This window comes from Larimichthys crocea, chromosome VIII (genome assembly GCF_000972845.2).
Source record: "Larimichthys crocea isolate SSNF chromosome VIII, L_crocea_2.0, whole genome shotgun sequence".
Classification (NCBI taxonomy): Eukaryota; Metazoa; Chordata; class Actinopteri; family Sciaenidae; genus Larimichthys; species Larimichthys crocea.
Window position 1 is genome coordinate 12,612,710 of NC_040018.1, and position 12,291 is coordinate 12,625,000.

General features: G+C 41.3%; 1 protein-coding gene across 2 annotated transcripts in view; it reads right to left on the reverse strand.

The window, feature by feature from the left end:
• dennd2b (DENN domain containing 2B) overlaps window positions 1-12,291 on the reverse strand; it is a 49,008-nt gene that overhangs the window by 22,469 nt on the left and 14,248 nt on the right. For both annotated transcript variants that reach the window (XM_010730995.3, XM_010730986.3), the window contains exons 2-4: window positions 11,597-11,695; window positions 5,051-6,310; window positions 3,298-3,443 (exon numbers count right to left, since the gene is read on the reverse strand). In XM_010730995.3, coding sequence (XP_010729297.1) covers window positions 3,298-3,443; window positions 5,051-6,310; window positions 11,597-11,670 — 1,480 coding nt within the window. In that variant the 5' untranslated portion in view covers window positions 11,671-11,695. The remainder of the gene's footprint in view (window positions 1-3,297; window positions 3,444-5,050; window positions 6,311-11,596; window positions 11,696-12,291) is intronic.

A 12,291-nucleotide genomic window follows, 5' to 3' on the forward strand; every position in this document is an offset into this window, starting at 1 on the left:
TAAAACTGTTGAACTAAACTGAACTGAAATGTAAGTATATCTTTGTAAAATATCCAGAATATGGAAAATGACACTGTTTTTCTCCCATGCTGTGTGCTTAAACATCTTGTGCAACATATTGTTCCAATAAGCCGAGACTTTGCTACTGCTCTATAGATGTATTTCAGTCAACAAATGATAGCAGAAAAGGAAAGAAAAGCAACATTACAGAGCACTGCACAGCTCTCACTGATGTCACCTGGCAGAGGGCCAGTTTCAATAAAGAGAAAACTTGTGTAACGCCATAGTCCATGTCTATTCAGACATGTGCTCTGAGAATAGCTTTTTGGCAGGGTCTGAAAAAGGTTGTGAGAAAGTGAAGAAACCACAGTGAAGAATAAAAACAGAGCCAGATGGCGTCGAAGTGCACGAAGGGAACTTTTAAAAGAAAGAAAAGCAGTGTTATCTGTCAGTAGAAAGGGAGAGAACAAAAATCTACTTGGTAGCTGTGCTCCTTCTTCCTGCGAATATCAGTGGAAAACCCAGTGAACTCAGCATGTCAAACAATGAGTGTTTGTTTTAAAAAACATCCAAGATTAACTGACAGGTGAAGCTTTGTTCAGTCTATCTATTTTTAGGTTAATTATTGAGGTAAATACACACACACACACACACACACACACACACACACACCCACACACAGTAAGTGGACACTGTCTTAGATCATTAAAGTGTTAAGTTGTGTCACACACTAAATTGGCCTACTGGAGTGATTTTTTGTGAACCATTAAACCTGAGGAGCGGAATAAGAGAGCTTTAGTATGACCCCACGTTGTGCTGCAACTCCATTAAACTGAAGCAATACTGTAATGAGAGCCTGCTGGGAAAATGATATGTCTGTATGGCTGCTCATGTACTGGAGGGTACTAATCTACGCCTTTGATTACAAACATCCAGATCTCTCTCTAACACACCCCCAGACACACAGTATTATGCGGGGAGTGGACACACCTCGGGTGCACACTGTGAATGTACGTTTCTGTGTACACAATGGACTCTCCGGGCGGGGCGAGGCACAAAACAGACTCTACCAACAATGTCAGTGTCAGCTTACCCTATGAAGTGGATACTGGCCGTTAAGTTGTGAACAAGATGTGAGTTTTGGGAAAAACATTTGACAGCAGCACAAACCATACAGATAGTCCACATGCTTATAACAACACTGGAGGAATTATGTTTTTTTGCTCTAAAGAATAATAAAATCACAACAGTCTAATTGTAATTTTATTAGAATTAGGCTTGCTCATTGCATGTACCAGACAGATTTATTCACAAGGGTAAGCTCAGACAACACTTGAGCAAACTACGTCAGTGAAAATAACGCAAAGCTGGGAGTTTGAATAAGCCCAGAACTCTATGATGCAGAGAGCTAAATCATAGTGCCATAGAAGCACAGTGTGTGATTCTTCAGCCTTTAAACAGATCACTCATTGGCACTCCATTTGTTAACTACACTAGCCAAAAGCACTTAAAACAGTCCCCTAATATCACAATCTATCATGCATTTGTGGTAACACTGTGCCGCAGGTTACAAATGACTTGTACTCTTAAGGTAAACATCTGGCATCAGGTGCCAAAAACTCAAATGGTGTGAGTGAATGTCCTATAGAGGCAGCTAAAGGAAGCCAAGCTGTACTTGTAGAGTTCAGGATATATGTGGAGACTTCTCTGTATGAAATGCTTGTGAAAATAGGGGCTCAGAGGGACCAAAACATGGCTCATTTAGTGCTGTGGCTGCTTATCACATGGCTCATCTGACCTGTAAACCACTACGTAGTGGTGGGGGAAACCACTGTTCTCCTCCATTCAGTTTGAAAGCTCTGTTTAAAATAACTGCACATAGCTGGAGCGATTTCAAACATACTCAGTGACAATGTCTCTGTCAGGAACAAACAAGAGATTGGCAAAAGTCCATCTCTAAACCGCAAACTCCACACTCACACTGCTGGATGAACAATGAGGGCTTTGTTGGGATTTACATGAAAATCAGTCATGCCCTGACGCTCTCTCTCTCTGAGACTCCCCGCACATTCTCAGCTTCAAAAAGAAAAAACAAAATGCTATTGAGCACGACACTGATCACTGATTCGAGAACAGCATGACTACTTGCAGAAATACCATTAAGTAATGCAATACAAGAATCAGCCCTTATTTGGTCATCACTGAGCATTTATCATGAAGAATAGTGTGAAAACTTTTTACTGCATCTGAAATCCAAGCTTTATCATGAGACTGTACTCACACTGACACACATTTCCACCACATTAAGTATGCACTGGGGGGAACTGGCTGGGCAGAAGGCCTGAGGTCATTTGCTAGTGGAAAGGAATTTGGCTCTCCAACATGTCCAGCATTTCATGGACACATTATCTCAGAGAACATTTGAGTCGATCCCGTTCACAGTGAGATACACAACGTGTCGCTAAAAGGGACAATGATGCTCCACAATCAAAATGTAATGCAACAAAATAAAGATCTTCTTCTTCACTGTAAGTTGGATCACACACAGCTGTGGCTATAATTTATTACAATATTGTTGTGAACAAAACTGTTTTGTGAGTGTGAGGAAATACAACCTAGTGAACCACATGTTATCCATTAATCTTGTGCTCAGGCTGAGTTTTCATTGAGTGCTTCCAGACTTTTTTTAAACCCAACACCTCTACATGAGACAGATGCAAGGGGAGGAGCTGCCCTCACACTCTTATTGTGTACAGTAGGCCATGCTGCACGAGGCTATCACTCTCAATAAAACATCTCACTAGTGTTTTCTAAGGCCACTGTTGCATCCTCCATAACCAATAATGTAATTACTCTTTATGTAAGGCTGTGAACATATACAAAAGTTACATTTCAACTTTTAAATAAATATTGCATGTCCAGAAAGATGTAAGTACATAGTCATAAATAAGTCCCTCACAGCACTGCAGATTTTCACCTGAGATTATCTATAACCCTTCATTTGGGTTTTGTCAGTTTACCAACATACTGTCCCTGTCTCACCTATAAAATGTCTCAAATGTCTGTCAACAATGTTCCATGGCCCAACTTGTTCTGTTCACATAAATATAAAAAATGTACTGTCATATAAGAAAACCAGCAAATGTTTACATTCAAGAAGCTAAAAACAAGAAAACTGAAGATGAATCTGTTGATCGATTAACCAATGCATCCTTTCAGTTCCAAGCTGTATCCATGAGTGACCCAGAGTTATCAAAGTGAAACAAAGCTCCTGTTTAAAGCTACCAGCGTGCTTACCTACGATGTCCTCATAGGCATTCTCCTCTAAAGTGCTTTTGGAATTGGGTCGACTCCGCGTGTCTGTGGTTAGTGTGCCATTCTCCGTAGGCGAGGACGGATATGAAGATGGCAGACTTGTAGCATCCTCCGACTCACATGACTCTCTGGGGAAAAAATGAAGAAAGTCATAACAGACCTGGATGGGGAAAGATGTTGCACACACACAAAATTATAAGAAGGGAGAGTCAGTGTCTACCTCAAAGTAGGTGGACAGATAAGAGTAAACAGAAAAAGTCCAGATGGTATTAAAAATAGTCCTTCTTCTTGTTCCTTGCCAAATCAGGAACAGAGAAAGGCTAAACAGGTGGTTAAAACACTTCTAGCCGCTATAAACACATGTCAAAAGCATTCTTAATAAAACTATCCCTTAAAAAAACTTTAAAATCACGAGCCACAAATTGTATACTGCAGAAACGGGAACAACACACGCTCCAATCACAAGCAAATTCACAATTAAACATGAAGATATCTTACTATTTCTTTCATCAGTCACATCACATGTGAAGGCGCTGCAGAGGAACTTTGCTACATTAGTGCAGGGATCTACAGTACGGTCATGTCGCACCATCGACAGCTTGTGGCTTTTAAGCTTGGTCTGAAATTGCTACAGCCACAGGAATGTTAAACACAGAGTCCAAGGGATGAACGTTTAAGGATTTCATCCCCATTTTACATAGGGACAATCTGGAGAGGCCCCACCCTCACACACACACACACACACACACACACACACACACACACACACACACACACAAAAAAAACTGGGGACGTCCGATCCTGAGAACTATAAAGTAAGAATAAAAACAAGAACAGACTACAGTATCCAAGATTCTGCCAATATTTATATAGCAAAGAGCCACAATAATCCGGTGTTGGGTTTCACTTGTTTCTATGGGATATTCACTGCTGCTAGAGAGTTGGGGAGCGTAGAGTATCTTCAGTTATTTTTAGGATGAGCTTTATGGTAACCTATTCAATTTGATTAAATTAGGAAAGCTAGGGAGACGAGATCATCCCACTCTTCAACTGAAAAAAAATTTATCCTTCTTCTTCAACAGGAACTATAACAGCAGATTCAATGCTGATCTCCACTTCCTCACGAAAAAAATAGAGAAGCAGAGTAGATCACTCCAACACCACCACCAGGCACAACTCATTACCACACCAACAAAGTAAACACACGCCTCTGATCCAAATTCCTAAAAAGACTGTCAGATATGTGGGAAACTTTAAACTCCAAATAAAGGACGTTTCGAAGGCATCTAAACAAATTCATAGCAATAAGGATGCACCAATCCAACTTTTCCCCCCTAATACAGTTTCCAGTCCTCAGAGTATCTACCGATACTGTGCACTGATCCGTTAAATCTGACAATAGCAGGAACTTACTGAAAACATTTTATGTAAGAGGACCTGAGGCCAGGGATTTCTGTGGCACCAGAAACTGACAAAGACATTTTCTAATATAGATCAGTGGCCAATACCTGATCTGATTCATAAGGTTCTTATCAACCTTAACGACCAACCGTTACAGGGAAAAGCAGGTTGTACTTTGCACTATGCAGCATCGTTTCCTGTAAACTGTTTTACTGTTTACTCCTGAGGCGTAGTCTCTAGAAAGCTGACAGGTTTTATTGTCTGAGAATGCAGGTCAACAGTATTGTGTATTTTCATCTCAGTTACAGGACAGACAGAACACTGATATTCTCACCTGTCCTGGAGTCTCACTGGATTGCTCCCCTCTATCTTAACTGTTCGTGTCATGCTGGGTGCAGGTGTTGAAGGCAGAGGCGGGGGAGACTCCGAGGCTCTGTTTGGAGGTAGTCCATTGGCTGGCGGCAGGCCCTTCTGCTCCCCTTTGGCGTCATACTCAAAAGTGCGTTTGGGTTTAGGTAAGGGGTTGACTGGTGAGCCAACTGGTGTCTGTTGGCTAGGTGGTTCTGGGCTCTCAGACCTGACTGAGCTCACACTAAATCTTTGTCTGAGTTTAGAGAGCTTATCAGGCACCAAAACGGCATCTGGTTCAGTGGCAACTGAACAAATGCTGCTGCGCTTACTGGTGCATGTGCTGTCAAAGTCATCACCAATCATAAAAGACCTTTGTCTTGTCTTGTCTGGAGCGTAGCAATTACTCAGATAACGTGGAGGAGAAGGACTGGGATTCTCCTTCAGGGCTTGTTCTATCTTTTGTATCCTGTTGAGGACTGCTGACGTCTCCTTCCGAGCAGACAGGGAACGCACAAATGTTCCTGAGGACTCGGACTTGCTTATCCTTTTCTGGAAGCGACCTATGCCATCTTTGTCTGAAACTCCTTCCTCTTCCTCTGTGTATGAGCATTCTGAGAAAGCCGTGCTCATCCTGCGAACCCCTTTAAAGTCAAAGGTTTTCTCGCTACAGGGAGAAGAGAGCAGGCTGGGGCAGCCCTCACTGCCCCCTACACGCTCTCCTCCTCTTTTATCAAGACACAAGCTCATCCTAGGCAGAGAAACCCTCCTGCACTCCCATTCTGAGATCTTTTTGCGGATTGTGGTGGGGGGAACACCTGCTACTGAGCGGGTGAGAGAAAGGGTGCGTTTGTGGCTTTGGTTAGAGGAAGGTCCCAGCGAGAGTGTGCTCCAACTCAGGGGCCTACCATTAAGTCCATCTCCCAGAGAGAGATCCCCTTGTTTGTCCTTCTGCTCCTGGAAGCCCTGGCTTTCCTGACAGGACTTGGTTTGAACTTGCGGCTTATAGATGGAAAGCCTGTTGTCCAGGCAGCTGATGCTCTTTGACTTGGTGAGACGGCCTTGGGAGTCAGTATCACCTGTGCACAGGCTGGTGGCCTTGCTGCTCCAGCCAGTGCGTACCAGGAACCTGCCGTCGGTCCTGACGTACCTACTCTGCTTCCCTGTTTCACTGTCGCTGAGGAGAGGCTGCTGGCTCTGCCCCTGACTGGCAGAGAGGACAGGACACGGTGATGTAGACCGGCACCTGGAACAAGACAGAGAAAGGTGTAAACAAACTTGACATACATTTAAATGTATCTCTAAAAAAAACACATTTCAACCTGAAAGATATTAATAAACGAAAAGAGGCAACTCACAGGAGCTGCCAATAAATCCACAGCATGAAAAGAAAGTCGATGTGGAACAGATGGAAGAAAACTGTAAAGAATCAGCTGACGATTCTGAATTCATTTCCAAGATCAAAGTCAAAATGAAAACCTGAGCCACTTATTTAGAATAACCACAGGAAAGTATTCTGTCTTTGGCAGGGTGAGATTAAAGTGAAGGCCAAAGGAAATACAGACTACATGAAAATGCCACTGTGGATTTTTCCACATAATCAAAATAACTTGAGGAGAATCACCGTAGACCTCACACAGAAAGAAATATGCCAAGCTAGATTTATTACAGCTGTCTCACCTGTGAAAGTTTCACTGCTCCTCAAAGCCTTTCTTGATCCCTGCAGCTCAGTGATACTACAACAGTACCATGCTCACTGCCGACTGTACATCGCACACTACACAAACACTTTCTCACGGTGTTCACCTCCTTGAAGATTTCCACAGACAAACTTTCCCTGTAAATCCCTAACACTGTAATACTCATAGTCTCTGAGGAGCCGTGTCATAACTTGGAATCTGGCTAAGTCTTGCGAAAGTGAAGTATTGGGAGATCTGATGTCACAGCTATGGTTAGAATAACAAGCGTTATGGGAGGAGGAAGCTGAGGGCAGCGGACTGTGATCCAACAGTGCGGGTTGAGACAGATCTCGCTTCACACCTTTCTGCCCTTCCCTGGTTTCACTCCTCCTGCTTCAGGGTGGGAGGATTTTATAACAGTTAGTAACCTGCAAGCTGCAAGCATGATGGATGCATCTTATCTTACTTCCCTTAAAGAAATATGAGAATACGAGATGACAGCTGGAAGTCTGGAGGCTTTTACTGTTTTTTACTGTTGGTTTATAATATTCTGAAGCCCAGTGAGTAGATTTTTCAAATCATAATACTTTGGATATTATGATTTATCAGACTGATACAATATATGAACTAAGAGCTGTTGATTCTCCCCCAGCTTGGTTAACAAGGATGAAGTGAATATGATACTATAGTTCTTATGAAGTGGGGGCCCACTGCTGTGTGCTTCTTGACATTTATTGATTAATATGAACTGCTGGAATGTCAGAATGTGTTTGGCTAACACTGACAGTTATGCTTTTTGCCATCACTCATTCCCATGTAAAAAACCCCAAATAGTCCTGCAGAGGTAAAACAACATTTTACAGACACAAATATGTCCACTGCCACAAGTTGCTTCCCTCCAAAAGAACCCTTCCTACTTCAAGTCCTCCTAATTACCACTTATAAACACAAAATAAATACTAATACATGGTTTTTAACACACTATAATGTAGTCCTAGTTGCCTTTTCTCTTCCTGTAGACTTGTGGTACTCAGCGTAAGGATAAATAATTTTGTTTGCATTCATTAGTAAATGATTGATAATGTTCCTGGGCTGTTACATGAGAGGTTCCATATAAGCCTATGTGTGCAGTGCGCAGAAGCAGTGACACTTTCTTGATCTGCTGCTTCCTGATTCCCGACCTGCGTGGGGCTGCTGTGACTGGATTTGTCTTTTGGCACAGATGAGTGAGAACAGCAAATGTTGAACGGTTGACAATGAAAACAATCCACTGTCAAATAGGAAGATAATTTTGCCTTTAATCTGGCACCTCATACCAATCCTAAACCACCCGGGAGAACTGCAAGAAAAAGGAAGATTAGAACTTTGAAGTTGTCTTATTCTGCCACATTAATGATCCTAATGTATATTGATTTTATCAGATGAATATAATGTAAGGACCAGTGTGTAGAATTTGTGGTGTAGTTGTGGATTGTAACCCCCTTTGTTCACCCTCCCATTTCAAGAGTGAAGGAGAAGCTATGGTGGCTTCAAAACACGCAAAAAGTTCAACGGCCTGTCTTGAGCCAGTGTTTGGTTTGTCTATCCTGGGCTACTGTAGAAACATGGCTGTTCAACATAAAAAAAACTCTGTGGGACCTGCGGCGTCTGTAGATAAAGAAAGTTAATTCTTAAACATACTGATTCTTATTTTCAGGTGATCATACACTAATGAAATATGAATATTATATTTCATTTCTGACATTTTCTGTAAGTAGAGCTCCATTAATCATTCATACTGGACCTTTAATGTTTGTTTAATAACTGGCCACTGGCCTCCTGTCATTTTGCAAAGTAGCCCCTGGGCAGAGTCAGTTGAGTATCCCTGCCTGAGACCATTAAACATGGCTGTTTCTAGAGTTTCTTCAGCTACTTCACATAAAGCTCTACACTGTAGCTGTTTTTCATATTTCGTATTTTTGTAATTTAGGTTTGTATCAAACACTAACATATCATCTTTCCTACTCCTGAATAAACTGAGCTCTGATTATAACCTTTCTTGGATTATTAATGCGACTATACTATATAATAACTTGAGCTTGAAAGCAGTTCAAGACAAACTCTAGCCTCAGGTAAAATATCTATCAGCCTACAATAAGTCAAACTAGCCACATAATGATATTATATTGATCAGCAGTCCAACACATGACATGTTGCAGTGGTTCAGGAAGGAGCTATCAGAAGTTGTTTTTAAATTAAAATTGTTCTGGTTCCCTAGCTAAACTTCTGCCAAGGATTATGGTTAATGCACAAAGCCAGAGAGGGAGCAGTGTCTCTGAAGCTTAATATCCATGGTAATGTTTTAGTAGCAACCAGACCAAACAGTTAGTAATGTGATTTTAATCCCAGTAACAGTACAGCTTATTGAGTTACTATAAATTGTTGCTCTTTGGTCTGACAGTCTCTGGGTTTCTCCACACTTGACCATGACTCCACAAATGTGGCAGCAAACAAGCGAAAACATGATGATACGATAAAAGGTTTCCACAGGTTTCGTGCTGTGTTTTGTGGGTGTTACAAAGAGACGCTACTATCTACATCTACTGTATGTTTCATTTTATATACAGAAAGTGCACTATAGAGTGTCTTTTTAAACTTTCAGACTGATTGTATTCACATTTCCTTACTTCTAAGTCTGCAATCTATGACTGGGTGACATTGTTCAAACATAGTCAATTGCATATATGCTAATTTTGGACAATATTATTTAGTTTTTGTGTAATTCGTATCATTGTTTATACGTTTGTTTGCTTGCATGTGGTTCCTACATCATTACTGCACTGTACTCAGTGCAATTGATGTCAACATGGCAGCAGATTTAATCAACTGCAAAAGTTAAATCAGCCACAATCTAAGACAGATTTTAGAAGGTCACAACCTCATTTAGAGTAAAATAAAATATAAACTTCAGTGTGAAGACGTTTCGATTAGACACACAAATAAGATATGTGCAGAATTTGTGTCTATTTAAAGGATTGGGGACTTTTAGGGGGTTCTGGTGGTCTGGATCATGCTTGTAAAAATAAGCTTAGTTAGCTTCAGATGGGCCGGGACGGGCCCGGCCACACATATAGTACTGTATAAAAAAACTGGATGCCAGTTACAACCTGGCTTCTGGCTTTTACTCAGGCTTCCAGGGCATGCTAACCACAAGCCACTTCCCGTTACTGACCAGGATGGAGGGAGAAGACTGTGCACACAAACAGCACTTTTGCTATTATAGTTCAACATATGTAAACTTTATCATCCATCAGCACTTTTGTTCTGTCAGTCTAATCCAGCACAGAATATATTTAATTGTATATATATTAGTAAATAAGATAAATGTGATGAATGTGTATTTCTGGGTGTAGAAAACATGTTTCACAGTAACTCTCACTTTGTTGCTAAAACACCTCTCTGGATTGCTTTTGTGGTTACTTGAGGTGCAGGATATTTATTCAAATACAACATCAAACAGGAGGCAGGAATGATCCTGTATGTGGTAGATTATAAATTATTTCCTTGCAGAAGATCACAGAACAAGACTCAAACAAGTTTTTTCAAATTGCTTTGTATTGTTTTCTTCCACATATGGCTACATGTTGCTGCATGTAGCCATATGTGTCTCTTGAGGCTACACAGTTCAGTGTAGGTGTAATTTGTCCTAGAAACTGATCCCTGGTTGACTTCACAGTTCTGGGGGGAATGCATTGTGTAAGATGATCAAACACAACTAATTTCCCTCCATCTGTTAAAACATGGAGCTGCAAAGCATTGTTGCCTCGTGAGCTTTAAACGTGATCTTTAAGAATCTAGGGTAACACAAGCCCATGAGGACAGCAAGCTGTTAATACGGCTCTACTGCAATGCCAAATAAATTTATCAGAAGAGGCTGAGGTTAAATGCACATTATCACAAGAGAGGAATACAGGCACCTCCACTGTGATGAGTGTTCTCCTCACGTTAACGTTCACGGAGTTTACATTGGGAAAATGTGCATCCCACAACTCTGTGGTAAACGTGCACATTTGCCAGTGACTGCATGCCATTTATCCACATTATAATTTTAACATTATTTGTGTGGTTTTCCACATCCGGTGGGCCTAATTTACACCACAGGCAAATACAGAAAACCAGCTGCCACAGCACAGGTTACTTTATGTTTTGCGGTGAAAGAAATCTTGTCTTGTGTGACTCATCACCACAGAAAATTATGAATGAATGGACAAGAATCATGCCAATCAGAATATAGCATTACTATATATTAGATTACACCACAGTTAATAATGACAGTGTTAAACACAGACTACATCGCACAGCTGTCTAGTACAATGATCAGGTGTAACTGTATCTTTTCTTACCAGTCTGCCTGTTCCTACGAGGACTTCCTGGTTAAAGAAACCTTTGAGCTTGGTCAAATTTGACAGAATGACAAACTGTAAGAATGAATAGTCCTGATATCACATATCATTCCCAAAGTCTGCTTTTCTCTCCCAGCAGGACATTGTAAGCTCCCAACGTGCTAACACAAGCTTCAGCTCACTACTCACAGTACAAAGTTGGATGGGGCCCTCGTCCAGGATACAGGATTGTACTTGCAAAAGCTTTGGAAGTCTTATCATCATTGGCAATCATTGGTAGTTCTTTCCCATGAGTGGGAAAACAAAATAATTACTGCGGACTGATCATAGGTGGCATTGTGGCTGTGGCTTACAAGTATAGCACTTGTCTCCCTCAAAGGAAAAGAACAAAGCATCCACTATGAAACCATGTGATATGACTAGAAGTGCACAATAACCAGCCCACCCACTCCTGTCCCAGATGTCACTGACCTGTCTGGGGCGTCCCTGGGAGTTTTACCCCCTCCTGCACGAGGCACAGCCTTCGAACTCTTGTTGGCAGTCATGTTTGTCTGCAAACCGCCCACTCACCTGATGGACAAACATAAGGAGGTGAATCATTCAAAATATTTCAGTAGGCAAAAAAACAGAAAGCCATACCGCAAACTTAATTACTAAAATATGAAATAAAATTACACATCACAAGAGGTCAGTGGTGGTTCCTTCTCAACCCTAAATTTGATTTTCCTCAATCACAGATTAACATAAAAGTAGAGCTGACAACTTTTCGGAAGGCAAGATAAAAAAAAACAACAATCCAACAAAGTACATTACTTGGTCACATTTACCTTGCTGACTCTTCAGTGCAAACACTGCAGACAAATTTCGACAAACCAAAAGCAAGTGGCAGAAATAACACAGTGTGAAGACAATGTTGTGCCAGAGAAACTCTGGTGCTTCAAGCACAGCTATTCCCCGATTTAAGAAACGTCTATTTTAACATCAAACACGACAGAATTACATTGCTGCCACTAAAGCAGCTCAACTGACAATATTTAAACAAAGTCCCGATGCACATTTGGATCACAGCCAGAGAGCATATGGAAAGAAAGTCATTATTCACATGGCTGCTACCCTGTTGATGGTTTTGTAACACATAAACCAGGAGAATGCAGAGGTATAATTAA